The following is a 17034-nucleotide window of genomic DNA, read 5'->3' as shown; positions in this document are numbered from 1 at the left end:
ATAATGTACGACAATGCACATATTAGGATTGCAACAGAACACGCATCCTAAACTAGGATTGAAATAAACCTGGAATCCTAAATGTAGAAATAGCAACAAATATGCAGATAGTCAAGTAACTCGAACCTAAATGAGGACAACAATGATCAAATCTATACTACATGCAAGCACACAGCAGCTACAATCACAAGTTAAAACAGGAAACCAACTTAGACCACAAATTCTAATGAATCTCTTGAAATTGTCAACACATACTTGATACAAGGGCATTGAAAGTTGGCATTCATTTAACATGAACTCAAGTACAAGAGAACTTCTTTGAGCACCATTTAAAACACCACATGATATGTTCATATTATTAACCTTACCTGTCAACTTACCACAAGATAGATTGGATTAACCTGATTCACACATTCAGTAACACCATTGTGAAATTTTCCAAGACATTGAGTTGTTGATGCCAAAGTTCCAGACCAATTTTTTTTTTTTTTTTTGTTCTAAACTTCGGCAACCTAGCTTTCTTTGGAAATTGAGCATCCAAACAATCATCCATTAATCCTGCAACTCAACACTCTCAAGCAGAAATACCCGTGAGGCATGGTATGGTATGATATAAAATCAAAACATACAAGTCATTTTTTTTTTTTTTTTTTTTTTTTAAATAAAGTCCCTACAAAAACAAAACCCAAAAAGAGAAAGGAACATCCTTATAGAAAAATGCAGAAATAAACACAAGCTACTAAGATATTAGGATTGAAAAGCATATTCAGTCCTAACAAACCAGAAAATATTAGCAATAGGAAAATTAATGTAAACAGAAAGACACTACTCCCCCTATATATGTGCTTATGATGGAAAAGTCATGCTATTGGCAACCAAGAATGTATTTTTCACAAGCACATATTGGAGGAGTTCACTTACCTGTATGTGGAAGCTTAGAAAGAGGAGGCTCTTTTCGTATCCAGACTTGCTTCATCTTGGGCATAGGTGAGAATGGAATTGAAACAAATCTTGCTATCTTGTTTACTCCTTTCAAAAGAAATTCCAGCTTTTCTTGAAGATATTCTTTCTTTTTGTTCATGAGTGGCTTCTTGTCATTCCAAGAATTTTTTCTTAGTTGATTGCACCTCGGTCTTATATGTCCTCGCTTTCCACAATGATGACACACAGGCACAAAATTCTTCAACATTGGTCTAGCTTCTTCAAGCACAGGGAAAGTAGATTGTGATGAGGAATGATCAGAGCTTTTTACAAACTTGGTGACATGCTCTCCTTTGGATGAACTTTCAGCATCATATCCCAGGCCATGTTTATCTCCAAATTTTTTACCAATCATTAGAATACTTTCCAACTTTTCACCACTTGAAGAATCACATCCAGCCTTAGCTTTCATTTGCTCGAGCTCATATAACAGACAAGCCTTTTCAGTTTTAAGTTCCTCAACTTTATCACATCTCTCTTGGTACTTTTGTTGAAGGGATTGAAAGTCCTCCACAAGAGACTTTCTCACTGCATCACTTGCCTCCAATTGGGATTGAAATCCAGCTTCAATCCTACTAATATCAGTCTTCAAGTTCTCAACTTCATTACTCAATTCTGAATTTCTTTTCTTCAATTCTTTTGAAGCCTCAGACAGCATGATATATTGTTGCATTACTTCCTCAAGATCAAATTCTTCAACTTCAGACTCATCTCCAATAGTCGTTAATCCTACCAAGGCCACCACTTCAGAATCACTTTCAAGCATAGAATCGTCTTCACTGTCACTCCAAGTAACATTCATTGCTTTATTCCGCTTATTCTTGGACTTCTTCAAGGTATTTGCACATTCAGATGCAATGTGACCAAACCCTTCACATGCAAAACACTTTGGAGCATTGTTGTTTCTTTTTTCATGTGCTCTTTCAAACCTTAAAACCTTATTACCCGGCTTTTCTTTTATTCTTGTATTCTTGGAGCTTGAGTCAAACCTTGATTCACTTCTTTTGGATTTCCTATCCTTGAGAAATTTTCTGAATTTTCTTGTGACAAGATCAATTTCATCTTCATCAGCATCCTCTTCATCTGTTGACTCATCTTCAATGTCTTTCTTAACTTTAAGAGCTATGCTTTTGCTCTTCATTTCATCAGGGAGTTCCATCTCATATGTGGTTAAGTTTCCAATCAATTCTTGCAGATTATAGGTATTCAGGTCCTTCGACTCTTGAATGGCTATCTTCTTGGAATGATATTTCATAGGAAGAGACCTGAGTATTTTCTTGACTATTCTGTGCTGAGGTATGGGATCTCCTAAGTTGAAACAACCATTCACAACAACACTGAGCCTAGCATAGAAATCAGCAAACTTGTCATCATCACCCATCTTCATATTTTCAAATTGCTGGATAAGTTGCTGAAGCTTTGATTCTCGGACAGCTGTAGTTCCTTCATGAGTGACTTGGAGAATATCCCATGCTTGCTTTGCAGAGCAACAATGAGAAATAAGCTGAAACTTAATTATCAGAGGATACCGCTGTGAAAATAGAGTTCAAAGCTTTCTGATTATTTGTACTCTTGGTGTTCTCATCTGCAGTCCATTCACTCATAGGCTTCTTAACTTTGGCTTCAACAGTAGAACTACCCTCTCCAGTCTCTTTTGTATCTACCTTTTCCGTCTTAGTTGGATACTCCCAACCACTTTCAACAACAGCCCATACAGCTACATCCTTTGCCCACAAGAAAGCTTTCATCTTAGCCTTCCATGCTGCATAGTTTGTTTTGTCATCAAGAAATGGAGGATGACTTGTTGACCCAGCTGCACGATCACTTGTGCCTTCCATTCTGTGCCTAACCAGGATCACGCTAAATTTGTATAGCGACCTGCTCTGATGCCAATTGTAATTACAGAATGGATATGTGTGTTTCCCAACTAATGCAACTGATCAATATGTCAACAAATTTAGGAATTAGTCTTAGGAGTGCAGGCCTGTTCGCATCCTAATATAGGAGTGCAGTATAACGTGAATCCTAATCGAAACTGCAGATCAATCTCAATAAGTCTGACGATGTTATGCTTTACTCAATTAACCAAACCATTCAAAGTAAACTCATCACACATAACACAAGATCTGTTGACGCAGTAAAACCCTCCAAAGAGGTAAACAACTGCGGGCACTATGCCGGTGAACAATCCACTATATGAATATGAAAGTACATAAAGATCTTACACAACTCATCTACTAGAACCAATCTAGTGGGCAGCGGTGTCTCCTCGTCTTTGCTACTTCCAAATCAGCGACCTTGTTCTCCTTTGTCAATCTTGAGATGGCACAACTCTCACCTCGGTTGTCAATCACCTCAAGGCACAAATCATGCATGAACTACCAACACACATGAAGCATAAAACCAGAAAACTTTTTGACAGAAAAAGTTTTGGGATTTGATAGTCCTTCAAGAGCTAAACAAGGAACAGCTCATGAAGAATTCTCAACAATTTTGGCTCAATACTTTCTGAGGATGAAAGATCAGAAAGCTCTTTATAAACGTAGCAGTGATATCTTTTCTGTTCTGGTGTGTAACTCTAACAACGTGAAAAACACATATATATATATAAGATATGAATGAACTAGTGTCTCCTAGGGTTTCTGCTACAGAAAGGCTTTGCAAAAGAGGTTTTTATCCATGGATTAAAATCAGACGTTTAAAAGGAAAAGCCCATAAACCAAATGAAGAAAGTTTGAATGCTTTCGATAAAACCTTCCAAAAATTCTCATATCAGTACATTAGGATTGAAAAGATTTTCGCATCCTAAAATAGGATTCAAAGGCAAGTTCAGTCCTAACCACTTTACAAGCATGCGCATGTATGCAAGACATACCTGATTGATGAGAGTTGTGCCTGAAGCTTGAAGCATTCCATTCTTTCAAGGATCCAAGAGTAGAAAGCTATTACAAAAAACATGACTCTTGGTTGTTGCGCTTAGGAAATGCCAATCAAATAAACATTGCACTAACACATTCTTTGCTGCATATTTTACTGAGATGTGAACCTTTCGTATTTGATCTTGGCTGTTTAAAATATCGACTGGCTGGTAGGTATACATGTTGATTAGGGCCGTTGGTAATTTGATAAAGGAAAACAACACGAGGGAGAAGGCAGGTAGGGTCTCATGCCTGTAATTGTATTTTCTAATAATTGCTAGGGTCTCAAATGGCTTCTAGTGTATCTTTGAATCATCTCAGAGCTGGCCATGCACTATTTAATTGTGGGCTTAGATCTCTGTATCTGTATCTGTATGGCCAGTTTATTCCACCACGTGCATGATTACGAGCTCTCCTTTTCAAACAATCACTGTTTCAGTCTTTGTTTTCGAGTTTGTTTAGGTGACCCAAGTGGACTAAAGACTTTATCTTCAATACTGCGAATCTGTGTTCGTGATCATAGATGTGTAACTCTGTCAATTTACTTGATTTGGGTTTCTATCCTACTTGTAGCCTGGGTATTTGACCTTGCCAGAAAGAGGAAATTCACAATAAAAATAAATATCCTATTTAATTCCATGTTCCAAGTCTAGTAGTCTGCTCAACAAATCCGTCAGTTATCGTCTATTTCATGTAATGAAGTTTACTTTGATCATGATAAAACAACTATCGTACAAACGATCAAAGGATGAAGTTTGCAGTAGCTAAGGAATGGTAGGTACACTTCTTTGCCAAAAAAAGAAAAAAAGGAATGGTAGGTACACTGTACACACTTCAATGATTGACACAAAGTGAAAAGTATAAGTATTAATATACATGTTATATATCCCAGCCTGGTATATCCAGGAGTGTGTGTGGATTGGATAGCATCATGTTTGATCCTCGATCAGAAATGATAGCTAATATGGCAAACCCAACGCATATTCACTGCACATTAGAAAGGGACGGAAAGGGAAATTTGGATGGAATTTTAAGAAATCCAGCTTTGTCTTAGCTTTCCGTAAGCAATTAATCGACCCGAAAATTAATTCCACCTATGAAATTAAGGGACACAAAGGAATTTAAATCCCGGATACGGGTCCTCTTGTTTTAATATTGTTTGACTTAACCAAGCCTCCGACTCTTCAAACGCATAGAAGATAATCCCATCTTTTCTTTAATCCTTTATTCTCATTCAGCCGTGCTTCAGTGAAAGTTTGAATCTGTTTTCTTATTTTATTTGGAATCAAACGACAAAGATTTATCCACCACAGCAATTATACAAGTAGTAAGTAGCAAACTTGATCAGGTAAGTTTTTACTGATTGAGCACAGTAGAATTCCCTGTTTCATTAATATCAGTAACTGTCATTCATTGTAGATCAAACTTACACGTCTAGAATATATACCTTCAGTAGAAAAGTTTAGATCATTCATACACTGCAATGATGTGTTCTCTGTGTATGTCTGTTTGTCTATAAAGAGGCAGGATAATGATTCCTTGGCTTCCATAATCTCATAGTTTTTTGCTCACTGAAGTCATCTCTTTGAATCTTCTCTTTGCCTCTTATAGAGATTCAGATACGTCGTGAGAGTTGTATAAATAGGGAAGCATGGCGATCAATGAGGATGTGGAGAATGTTGTGCAGGAGAACATAAGGGAGCCACTCATGAGGGGTACTGGAGAGGGATCTGGTCATGGAAGCAGCAAAGAGGATCAATGGATGGTTTACCTGAGCACATTTGTCGCAGTTTGCGGCTCTTATGAATTCGGATGCTGTGTAAGTGCTAGTCTGCATATTTATTTAACTTTTCATTGGCTCATCATGAAAGCTGTGATCTATGTATAAGCAGAATTCTCTTCTTAGATTGTCTTGTTGGCTTCCAGGTGGGTTATTCATCGCCTACTCAGTCTGCCATCACGGAAGATCTCAATTTATCAGTGTCAGAGGTATGCAAATGGTTAGAGCACTTATTTTTCAGTAGGTATTTATGCTTTTATTGCTGCTGGAGTGTATGACTGAGATTTTGCACTGTGGGCACTTGTCATTTGAGTGGTTCATGGCTGCTGAGCCATTGCAAGTATCTTTTCAGTTAACAACTTCTAATTTTGATCTTGAAGAGTTCCAAACTGAAGTTTCTTCTCTCTTCATTATGCAGTACTCAGTGTTTGGCTCCATTCTCACATTTGGTGCAATGATAGGTGCTATCACAATTGGACCCATCACCGATTTTGTTGGTCGAAAAGGGGTATGAATTGGGAACTATGTTGCCAACTCATTCCGAACTGTTTCCTTGATAATCACTATCTAACAATATCTTTACTGCAACATTGTATGCAGGCCTTGAGAATGTCCTGTGCTTTCTGTGTTGCAGGTTGGCTTGCTATTTACTTTGCTGAGGTAAGTATTCTGCATGTGTTTGTACCCTACTGAGCAAATTTCTCCTCACATATGTGACCTTATTCATGTTCCACATCTGACTGCTATTTAAGGGTGCTTGGGCTCTTGACATTGGGAGATTGGCAACTGGATATGGAATGGGAGCTTTTTCATATGTTGTGAGTTTTCGCCATCCTCTGTAATTTTAGATTATGAGACCACACTATAATGGAATTTAATTTGACGCTGAGGAAGTACCTTAAAGATGCTATGTGAATATACGTTATTAACACAGTTTGATGAAATATTGGATGGATATCAAGGTACCTGTTTTCATTTCTGAAATTGCACCCAAAAATCTTCGAGGAAGACTAACTGCTTTAAATCAGGTAAACAGTTGACGAGAAATGAAAATGGTTATTAACAATATTTGATAATTTCAATAACAAACTTGAGGGATTTGGATCATTTCTTATTATTTTGAATTTCCCTTAATGCTCTTTCTTTCGTTATCTGTGTCACAGTTAATGATTGTTTCTGGAGTCTCTGTTTCCTTCATAATTGGGATTGTAGTAAGTTGGAGGGCTTTAGCACTAATAGGTAAATTTCTTAGACAAACTGTGCTTGTTAGTTAGAAATTAGAATACCCTATGCTGTCTAATACAGCAACAGAGGGCTCATTTGTGCAGTGAATAATTGCAGGACTAATTCCGTGTGCTGTGACCCTTTTCGGTCTCTTTTTCATTCCCGAGTCTCCAAGATGGTTGGTGAGAAACTACTTCTATTTTCTTAAATTGTTTGTGATTTTTTTCTCTCTTAATTTTCATGGTTTCATGCACGCAAAATAAAGACATACCTCATCATGGGTGCAGGCAAAGACAGGACGCCACAAAGATTTTGAAGTTGCACTACAGAAACTTCGCGGGAAAGATGCTGACATATCTCTTGAAGCAGAAGAAATCAAGGTTTTTTTTATCTCAAATTCCTGAAATTCATCTCTTCATTGACCATATCATAGAGCATTTGGAAGATCATATATCTGATGAAATACCATGTCCCTTCATTGACAGGAATATATAGCAACTATTGACAGTCTCCCTAAAGTCAAATTGCTAGATTTGTTTCAAAGGAGATACTTGCCCTCAGTCTTGGTAATAGCTTCTTCCTTCATTTGTGAGATCAGTTTGATCATTCTTTATCTTTGAGTTCACTCTCCTTTGCTGTCAATTCTTTTGTATTAGATAGCAGTTGGCTTGATGGTCTTTCAACAGCTGGGAGGAATCAATGGTGTTTGTTTCTATGTCAGCGATATTTTTGAGCAAGCAGGTAGGTAATATAAATTACTTTTTACTAATGATCTGAACTGCTCGCCTGAAGCAAGTAGTCGTGTTCTACAACCGAAATCTAAATCTTCTATTTAAATTTTCTCAGGATTTTCTTCCACCGTTGGAACTATAACCTATGCTATTCTCCAGGTTTAAATTAGTTCTTCAACAGCACACTTACAATCTCTTAATTTGTTTCCATTAGTAGTAACCTGATGCTGTTATGTTTTACAGGTTGTGGTAACTGGCATTGGTGCATCCATAATGGATAAAGCTGGACGAAAGCCTCTGATTTTGGTAAAGCAGTGCACAAAAGTTTTGGTTCTGAGAATTTTTTGAGATTCTTTTTCGCGTTAAAAAGTTTTAACACTTTCCACTTCATTCTAGACTTCTGCATCAGGATTGCTACTTGGCTGTGTAGTGACTGCAATTGCATTCTTTCTCACGGTGATCCTCAAACATTGACCTTAATATCTATAGTTTTAGGTTTTATCCGATAGTAATATGACAATAAAGCTCTTTCTGAACCAGGCTCAAGAATTGGCTCTCAATGTTGCTCCCGTACTTGCTGTAACTGGCATACTGGTATGTTCATCTGCCTTGTCAAAACATATTCTCTGTCACAGACTGGTCTTTTTGGTAATTGAAGTTCTCATTTTTTTACTGTAGTTTTACTCTTTATTAACAGTTAGTTTCTGGTTTCAGATCTTCATAGGAGCCTTTTCAATTGGAATGGGAGCAGTACCTTGGATTATTATGTCTGAGGTACAAAAGATTCACAAGATTTACTCAATTATTCATCCATGGTTTGATAATGTGACCTAATTAAAGTAACTGCTATGTGCTGCAGATATTCCCTATAAATATTAAAGGGCAGGCCGGAAGCTTAGCCACGCTAGTGAACTGGTTTGGTGCATGGTTGTGTTCCTACACTTTCAACTTCCTTATGAGTTGGAGCACCTATGGTAAATTGAATCATTTTCCTTGCTTATGATATCATGAAGATGTAACATCATAGTAGACGAAGCTAACTTCACATGATTTGCAGGTACCTTCATTCTGTATGCAGCAATCAATGCTTTAGCTATAGTTTTTGTGATTTTCTTTGTACCTGAAACAAAGGGGAAAACTCTGGAACAAATCCAAGCAGCCATAAGCAAAGAGAGAAGTGAAGAAAGATAAAGAGAAGAAATGGAGAGCATTTTTGTGGGTAGTTCTCATCGAGATAATGGGATCTTTTGCAACTCCATCGCCGAAACTTGGTAGATGGACTATGCTTCCAAACAAGAAGAATATTGTATGGCAATATTGAACTCCTATGTTCTTATTAAGAATAATGAGGACAAATGCTGTCGCTGATATTTCTAGTTTTGTGCTTATTTACCCCAAAAGAGCCGATACAAGGTGATAAAATATGTATTATTCAATTTTGATATGGGTGTTATTTTCTCTTGAAAAGTGAAAACATATTCAAAGCATTGTAACAGAACATTTCATGTTTACCCTGTGATCATACTTGGATATTAGTTTTCTATACAGTAGTGAGTAGTACCCTATAGGCTATTCGATCAGCTTTGAGAGGTGCATTTCTCAATCAATGAAATTTGATAAAAAAAAAAAATAGGGCTAAATACTGTTTAGTCCCTGAACTTTTGCTGAAAAAACACTTCAGTCCCTCACCTTTTAATTTAACACGTTTACTCCTTATTCTTTCAGTTTTACACCCAATAGGTCCATTCCGTTACACTCCGTTAAATTGTGCCGTTAACTTACTATTTTAAGGATAAAATTACTATCATAGCCCTGATTTTCTCTTTCTTTAATTTTTTTAATTGTTTTTATTCTTCTCTTTTATTTTTTCTTTCTTTAATTTTTTAATTGTTTTATTCTTCTCTTTTATTTTTTTCTTCTGATTCATACCAATAAAATTACTAATGTTATAAAGTAGAGAGAATATGCAGAGAGAATAGTTGGGAGGAAGTAGAAGTATCTCATTCAGTCTCATTAGCCTCCTTTATATAGAGGTAGGGTTTACATAACTAATGAGTATTTACATGGACATCCACATAGATAATAATATTTACAACACTCCCCCTTGGATGTCCACCAATGAATGATGGTATTGGACGCGCTTATTGTTGCCTCGTTAAAAACCTTGCAAGGTAACAAAAACCCAGTGGGACAAAAATAACCCTGGTCGAATGACAAAAAGAGCACAACGCGCATATGTCCTAGGTAGCATGCTTCTGGATGCTCCCCCTGATGAGAATCTCCTCCTGATTGTTGCAAGCCTCATTTATGTATGCGATAAGCTACATGTACCATGTATAGTAGTTTGATGTGTCTATCACCGAAGTAAGACCATGTGTGCTTTGCATATAGGGGCTCATCACAAATTTCATACCTGCAAAGGTTAAGCAATACCAACAAAGGAATACCTCATATGATAAAGTTAGACACAATCTCATATGCTCAAAATCATACACAAGGTAATAGCTAAACAATATAAAGAAATTGATACATTTAACTTTGTATAGTTTAAAACATTGAAAAATCATCATGGCATACCTAGCCATACACATCAATATCTTTGTGTATTGATATGTCTCATATAAGCTCTTCAAGAGCTTTAAGTAATTCATAACTTTGCGAAAGTTAGAATATGTTGCAACACAATAATCATAATTCGAATTCGATAGTAGTCTCGTCATAGTACTCATTAAGGCAATTTAGATCTCGTTGACTAGAACGAAATGAGTACATATGAGCTAGTTGTAGACTCTTTGATTCCATGAGGGAGCTTCAGGCTCTTTCAACCTTTCATGGACTTGCATTTGAATCATTCATGTATTTGAATCCCTTGAGGATTGATAAGCAATACGCTTATACTGACACTTTACTTTGGAGATTTTGCTTTTAGCAATGTGTCTTTAAGATCTTCATAATATACGATGACAACGTGCCATAAATCTCTCGTCAATGTAACAGCTATATGTAACACTGTATTTATAGAAAATTGTCATTCGTATAAGGGAAGATGTTCACAATCTCATGTCTCTATAAATAGACATTGTGTCATAGTGATTTATCTTCACTTTTGTAAATACCCTTTTGTAACTTGTAGGGTTAAAGGTCTAAGTATTTCATCACGTTTCAAATATTCAATTTCATTGGAATTGCCTCTTTCCAATTTGGCCAATAATATACTTTGTCGACATTCATAATGAAACGTGGTATAGCGTCAATACAACCCTTAATGATTTTTGGTAGCTACCATATGTAAATTATCATCGATGATCATTAATCATAGATCCCACACATTCTTATATGCATGCATTAGCTGTAGGAAGCTTATTGATATTGGGTACCCATGCCACTTCTGGGGCATATATTGTCACTTCTAGGACAATCATCTCTCATTGATGAATTATGTAGAATGTGGATCTTTTTACGTATAACCTCATGTCGAGCACTATAGGGCTTGTATGATCTTCGCTTTTTGGGAGTTTAAAACTTTAGACCTGGTGGATATAATCCACACAAATTCACGCCGTTATTCAAATGACAGTAGTCTTTCCTCCCCCTAACGGTGGGAAGACTGTCTTATTTTGACCATGCTCAAAAGATGCATTCAAAAATCTATCACTTTCTTTGAAGTGAAGATGCTCATTGGTTGGTGGCGAGCCCAAACCAAGATTTAGGTCAAAACATGCTTTATTCATTAGCATCAACCATATTGATTTATTATTGTATCACTAAGACATCATTTCCTAATGACATACCTACACCCTCTGTATGTGTAGCCATATTAGGAGTTGTGATATTGTTTAATGACATTCTCTTCAGGAGAATCATGTCAATTGGATACACTTGCATCCCACAAATCAAATGGAGTCTACATTGTTTGTATTAATATGGTTGGTCTCTGGGACTTTAACCCAGGCAGATGCCTTTGCATTTAGCATATAATTTTGTCACTATCTTTTATCAAATCACTAGCTTAGATATTTCTCAAGATCAAATTGAGATGGTGGATAAATATCTCACACCAATTCATGTCGTTCTTCAGGAACAATCTTTCTCCCCCTCATTGCAAGAGGAATGTCTCATTAAAGTGACAACTTGCAAATATGCGGTAAATAAACAATCTGCTTATGAGTAAGATTAGCAGTCATCAAACTTGTAAGTGATTCCACGCAACATGGTAGACAAAAGATGACGTAATCGATCATGTCAAATAGTGTATTTGGTTCAATGAACTTCTGGTTCATGACATTACATATATGCCTCAATTTACTGTGAAAATTCGATACAGTATATATCCGATCGATGGCATAAAGGCTTCTCCAACCATATAGGAAGCAATTAATGCAACAATATTTCAAATTCGGTAACATGATAGTAGCTCATTGGGAGCCATAAATCAAGATCTACAACTCATGATATGAGTGTTACCTTAGCTTGAGTAAACATCAATTGTGAAATATTAACAATTGGAATGGACCAAATGCATTTTGAATTGCAGGCCAGAATGATATACTCAAATGTGTACCATAGGTGACACACGCCCAATTTTTAATTTCCTCACATGTGTGGATGTTAGGGCAGTATTTGCATTGACTCATGATTTTTCTCTTGCCATGATCCACTTCTGGTGGCATTTCATGGTATAGCCATGTCAATCGGCTTTCTTATCAATGAGTTTTATAAGAGGGAGAGATTATACATCTCTGGTAATATTGGGGGCACAGGATGCAAAAAGACAATAATGTGTGCTCTTCTGGAGCCATCAATCAGATATGTAAGATCTGAGATGTTGTTATATTAGCCTCATAAGCATAAGCCTTAATAATTTTTCTGGACACCATGGATAAAATTGCATTGCCTGGAAATCACTCAAAATATAAGTTTGAAGATGACACAAATCAAATTTGCAAAAATTGAACAGTGGATCTCATAAGATACACACGAAGCTTCTGGTCCGTGTTATTCATGTAAAATTTGATGTTCAATTACTGTATTGTTGTTTGATGTAGATATTAACATCAAATGCATTTTGAACTTCTGGCCAAAATGACATATTTGAAATGTCGAGTTTAAACTTCATGACCATAACTTATGAGTGAAGGACTTTAGTTGGTCATCTAGTTAGTTTGATCATTGAGGAACTTCAAGTCCTCATGTAATTAAGGATCAAGGAACTACAGGTTCTGATCTCTTTTAATTACAAAATTCACGATCACAAATTTGGGGTATACTCATACTCATTCGTCATAAACCAATGGTTGAGTATCTGCTTACGTATAAATTGGTGTCAATATAATTCCCTCAAAACTTCAGGTTTGAGGTTAAAGCTCTTCGATAAATTGTCCATATACTCGAAACTTACGGCCCGAGTCTGCACAATTAGAACTTCAGGTTCTAAGGTGGAATGCTTTAAGCAGGCATAAAGAAGAATGTGTCAATCGACATATGAAAATTTACTCAAAACTTCTAGTTCGAGTTGACATAAAGTCAAATTAACTATGAATGAATTATGTGTAATCGAAGCTTCAGGTTCGAATTTTTTTTTTCTATGAACTGCAAGTTCTAAGATTTTGTAATTTGAACTTCGGGTTCAAATAAATTTGGTGCTCGAAACTTCAGGCTCGAGGTGACTAAAGTGAATCTTCAAGTTCACTTTGAACTAATTTATATTTTATACTCAAAGCTTCGGGTTTGAGTTTTACTGTTAGAACTTCAGGTTCTATTATGAAATTTTGAACTTCTGGTTCAAAACTATTACATTCGAAATTCATATGTTCGAGGTATAGGACTGCTGGTCCGTATGATTAACAAAAAAAATTAATTTAAAAGTACATAACAAAATAGGAAAATTGCAGGGAAAATAAATAGATAAATTATGCAAGAAAGTTAACTGTGGAAACTTCTGGTTCCATTAAATGAAGAAATACACAGAACTTCTGGTCCGGTTAACTTCATAATACATGATAATCTTGTATCTCATCTAACAAAAGACAATAGGAGAGCCAAGTTCTCTGATCTAAATGCTAGTCAGAAGCTTCTGGCTTCGATTGATTGTCCAACTTTGAACTGCAGGTTCTAAAGGTGGTTTGAATTCCAAATTCAAAAATAGTCATAAGGAGGAAGGGACCCCAGCATAAAAAATAGAGGAACTTCAGGCCTCTTATAATTGGGGAGTAAGAAACATTTGAGTTCATATACTCAATTGCATAGTTTGGAGGATCTTCTGGCCCTCGTAATTGTATAAATTTGAGAGACTTTATATCGCAATTTTCCACTACACAATCTTTGAGGAACTTCAGGCCCTCGTGTAATCATATAAAGAAAATATTTTGATCGCATTGAATTTACAATGGTCATTGAAATCCGTCTATGAGCAATAAAATCATATCATACGGCCTTACCTTTTGAGCATACTTATGCATATAATTGTAAGATTGTATAACTTGGATATCAAAAAATATTGATCCGCCTTTGGGAGTTACTGATCCTGCCATAAATTTAATCAACATAGATAGTGGTCATCACTCTCATCACGTCAAGATTGCTTCTCATATTAATCAATTCGTAAATACATGTGTAGATGACAACATAAGGCATATACTGATACTTGTAATCATGAAATATATTACGAATTAGGATTGATGTCTAACGACAATGAAGGAAACACACAAAAAAAAAAAAAATCTTATGAGTGTATACTGACAAAAACCCAGAAAATGCTATTAAATAGTCAAGTAAAAACTAATGCCTCTATTGCACCTTATGGGATAATACGTTGGGTTTTGGTTGAAAAACCAAAAATAAAGGAGAGAGGCATGATTATTGACAAAAGAAAATTGGGATTGTCAGAAAGGAAAAACGGGTATGATTCTATTTGCGTGATCAACTAAAAACTTTCAGCAATTATACCCATATATGAACGCATGTGAAAACAAACACCAATATACCCATATATACATAATCAATTGTATTCAATCATCTGATCAATCGTCTGATGAGGTATGTTAGGATCCATATATAGTGTTAGAACTACATGTTCTTAACAGATAAGTAATCAATATCGAAACTTCAGGTTCGAAAATAAAGTGAACATTGGATCGCAATTATATGCACGAAGCTTCAAGTTCGTGTTCTTATGATTAGAACTTCAGGTTCTAACATTCCGTATTTTTGAACTTCGGGTTCAAATGGATATATACTCGAAACTTCTGGCTCGAGTAGCAGTAGTGAAACTTCAGGTTCACTTGTATTATGAATAGTAAGTATGCTTGATAAAACAGATAAGATAAATTTATTTAAATACATATTAAATATGCGATAAGTAATGAAACAGAAAACATATATCCATTATGTTAACGGCATACATATATATAGGAATCGTGTTAAACCATCAGTATACGAAACCATATGAACTAATGGTTACTCAATATCAATAAAGAGAGAGGTAGGGTCATATATGAACTAATAGTAAGGGAGACCAAACCATCATTCGGATATGTACTCGAATCATGGATCATATGAAACCATATATATATATAGAAGCAAAGTGCAGTTAGAGATCATAATTAGCAAACATAAGAGAAAGCTTTGACGCATGCTTGCCAATAAAGATTATACAGTAAACGTAAAAATTGCTGCAAAAAGTAAATTGAAGTATAAGACTCATAGATCTTGAGTAATGGTTAGAAGCAATAGAGTTGCACCATAAGGACTCATGGATCATCATAGAGTTTTAAAGAAAAGAATAGAGCGTGCTGATAACGTGTTATAAAGTAGAGAGAATATGCAGAGAGAATAGTTGGGAGGAAGTAGAAGTATCTCATTCAGTCTCATTAGCCTCATTTATATAGAGGTAGAGTTTACATAACTAATGAGTATTTACATGGACATCCACATAGATAATAATATTTACAACAACTAATTTTTTTTAATTGTTTTTATTCTTCTCTTTATTTTTCTTCTCTTTTAAGGATAAAAATTAGTATTATAGTCCCTCCCTTGTTTATTCTGTTATGACTAATTTTATTGGATGGTTGGGTGAGCCAGAGAAGAGATTAATTTGTTGCTTGACGCCAATAAAATTAGTCATAACTTTTAATAATTTTTTAAAATTATTTTTATTCTTCTCTTTTATTTTTTCTTCTGATTCGCATCAATAAAATTACTAATTTTTTTTAGTTTTTTTTATTCTTCTCTTTTATTGGTGCCAATCAAAAGAAAAAAAAATTAAAGAGAAGAATAAAAACAATTTAAAAAATTTGTAATTTTATTGGTGCTAATCAGAAGAAAAAATAAAAGAGAAGAATATAAACAATTAAAAAAATTAATAAAAGTCGTATTAAAAGTTATGACTAATTTTATTGGCCTCAAGCAGCAAATTAATTTCTTCTGCGACTCACCCAAACACCCCATAAAATTAGTCATAATAGAAGAAATAAGAAGTAAACGTGTCAAATTAAAGAGAAAAATTAAAAAAATTAAAAAAAAATTAAAGAGAAGAATAAAAACAATTAAAAAAATTAAAGAGATGAAATGTTTCAGAGTTCATGAGAGATGAAATTGCTAGCCTTTTGGGGGTTGAGGAAGTGGAGTCTCATGAGAAATATTTGGGTTTGCCAACTTACGTGGGAAGGAAGAAAACTTCTACCTTTCATTACATCAAAGATAATTTGTCAAAGAAGCTAGCAAATTGGCAAGGAAAGTTGTTGAGTGGAGCTGGGAAGGACATTCTTATCCGGGTGGTTGCTCAAGCTCTACCTACTTATGCTATGAGTGTTTTCCAACTCACTAAGAATTTTTGTGATGATCTTGAGCAAATGTGTGCTCGGTTTTGGTGGGGTAGTACACTGAATTAGGGGTGGGCATAAATGACCGAAAGCCCGAAAGACCGGAAGAAACCGATCCGGACCGGCCGGTTCGGGTCGCGTTTTAGAGGGAAAATAAGTGATTTCGGGCCGGTTCGGTCCATATACACAGTGTGCCGGTTCGGTCCCGGTTTTTATCTTGCGTGACTGCTTGGGCGGTTCGGTCCATGTACTCAACAAAAAGGTCCGGTCCCGGTTCATAACTTGCGGTGACTGCGTGGACCGAAAAAACCGACCTTGTATACGTGTCTTTCAATTATTGGTTAGTTTCGAAGTCCATTGTGTTAGTATGGACATGACCACATGTGATTAGTAAGTAAACCTAAACTCTAAATTTCTAAAATCCCAAATCGTTTTTCCTCAGTTCCTACTCGGCTACTCTCTGCGACTGCGACTCAGCTCTCTGGGTCTTCCACTCTTCCTCACCTCTGCGGACTGCGGCTCTGCCTCTCAGCTCTCAGCTCTCAGCTCTCACAATCGGTGGTCTTGATTGGCGACTC

General features: G+C 35.9%; 2 protein-coding genes across 6 annotated transcripts; one reads left to right on the top strand and one right to left on the bottom strand.

Moving 5' to 3' along the window:
- Positions 1–707: 707 nt before the first annotated feature.
- LOC133737807 (uncharacterized) lies at positions 708–2819 on the bottom strand. Its single transcript, XM_062165299.1, has 4 exons — positions 2511–2819; positions 2030–2458; positions 922–1810; positions 708–772 (listed from the first exon to the last, which is right to left on the bottom strand). The coding sequence occupies exons 1-4, from the start codon at positions 2817–2819 to the stop codon at positions 708–710; spliced, it is 1692 nt and encodes a 563-aa protein (XP_062021283.1).
- Positions 2820–5056: 2237 nt separating this feature from the next.
- LOC133735151 (sugar transporter ERD6-like 7) lies at positions 5057–9177 on the top strand. Of its 5 annotated transcripts, none has more exons than XM_062162562.1 (19): positions 5057–5247; positions 5511–5718; positions 5826–5888; positions 6098–6187; positions 6280–6339; positions 6432–6497; positions 6642–6707; positions 6843–6918; positions 7021–7085; positions 7191–7283; positions 7389–7469; positions 7560–7644; positions 7750–7793; positions 7878–7940; positions 8031–8090; positions 8175–8228; positions 8349–8408; positions 8494–8608; positions 8692–9177. In XM_062162562.1, exons 2-19 carry the CDS (start codon positions 5551–5553, stop codon positions 8823–8825), a joined length of 1443 nt encoding a protein of 480 aa, XP_062018546.1. In that variant the 5' UTR covers positions 5057–5247; positions 5511–5550; the 3' UTR covers positions 8826–9177. The 5 variants fall into 5 exon arrangements, with proteins under 5 accessions (XP_062018546.1, XP_062018547.1, XP_062018549.1 ...); XM_062162563.1 differs by lacking the exon at positions 5057–5247 and adding an exon at positions 5268–5398; XM_062162564.1 differs by lacking the exon at positions 5057–5247 and adding an exon at positions 5402–5422.
- The last annotated feature ends 7857 nt before the right edge of the window (positions 9178–17034 follow it).

This window comes from Rosa rugosa, chromosome 3 (assembly GCF_958449725.1).
Source record: "Rosa rugosa chromosome 3, drRosRugo1.1, whole genome shotgun sequence".
Lineage (NCBI taxonomy): Eukaryota > Viridiplantae > Streptophyta > Magnoliopsida > Rosales > Rosaceae > Rosa > Rosa rugosa.
This window is presented reverse-complemented; position numbering and strand designations above follow the sequence as displayed.

Coding starts and splice junctions, on each gene's coding strand:
- LOC133735151 (XM_062162562.1), top strand. CDS start 5,551: ATGGCGATCAATGAGGATGTGGAGAATGTTGTGCAGGAGAACATAAGG. Junction 6,188..6,279: donor ATTTTGTTGGTCGAAAAGGG/GTATGAATTGGG, acceptor CATTGTATGCAG/GCCTTGAGAATGTCCTGTGC. Junction 7,645..7,749: donor CGATATTTTTGAGCAAGCAG/GTAGGTAATATA, acceptor AAATTTTCTCAG/GATTTTCTTCCACCGTTGGA.
- LOC133737807 (XM_062165299.1), bottom strand. CDS start 2,819: ATGGAAGGCACAAGTGATCGTGCAGCTGGGTCAACAAGTCATCCTCCA. Junction 1,811..2,029: donor ATGAAGATGAAATTGATCTT/GTCACAAGAAAA, acceptor AATACCTTGAAG/AAGTCCAAGAATAAGCGGAA. Junction 773..921: donor TTCTAAGCTTCCACATACAG/GTAAGTGAACTC, acceptor CTGGTTTGTTAG/GACTGAATATGCTTTTCAAT.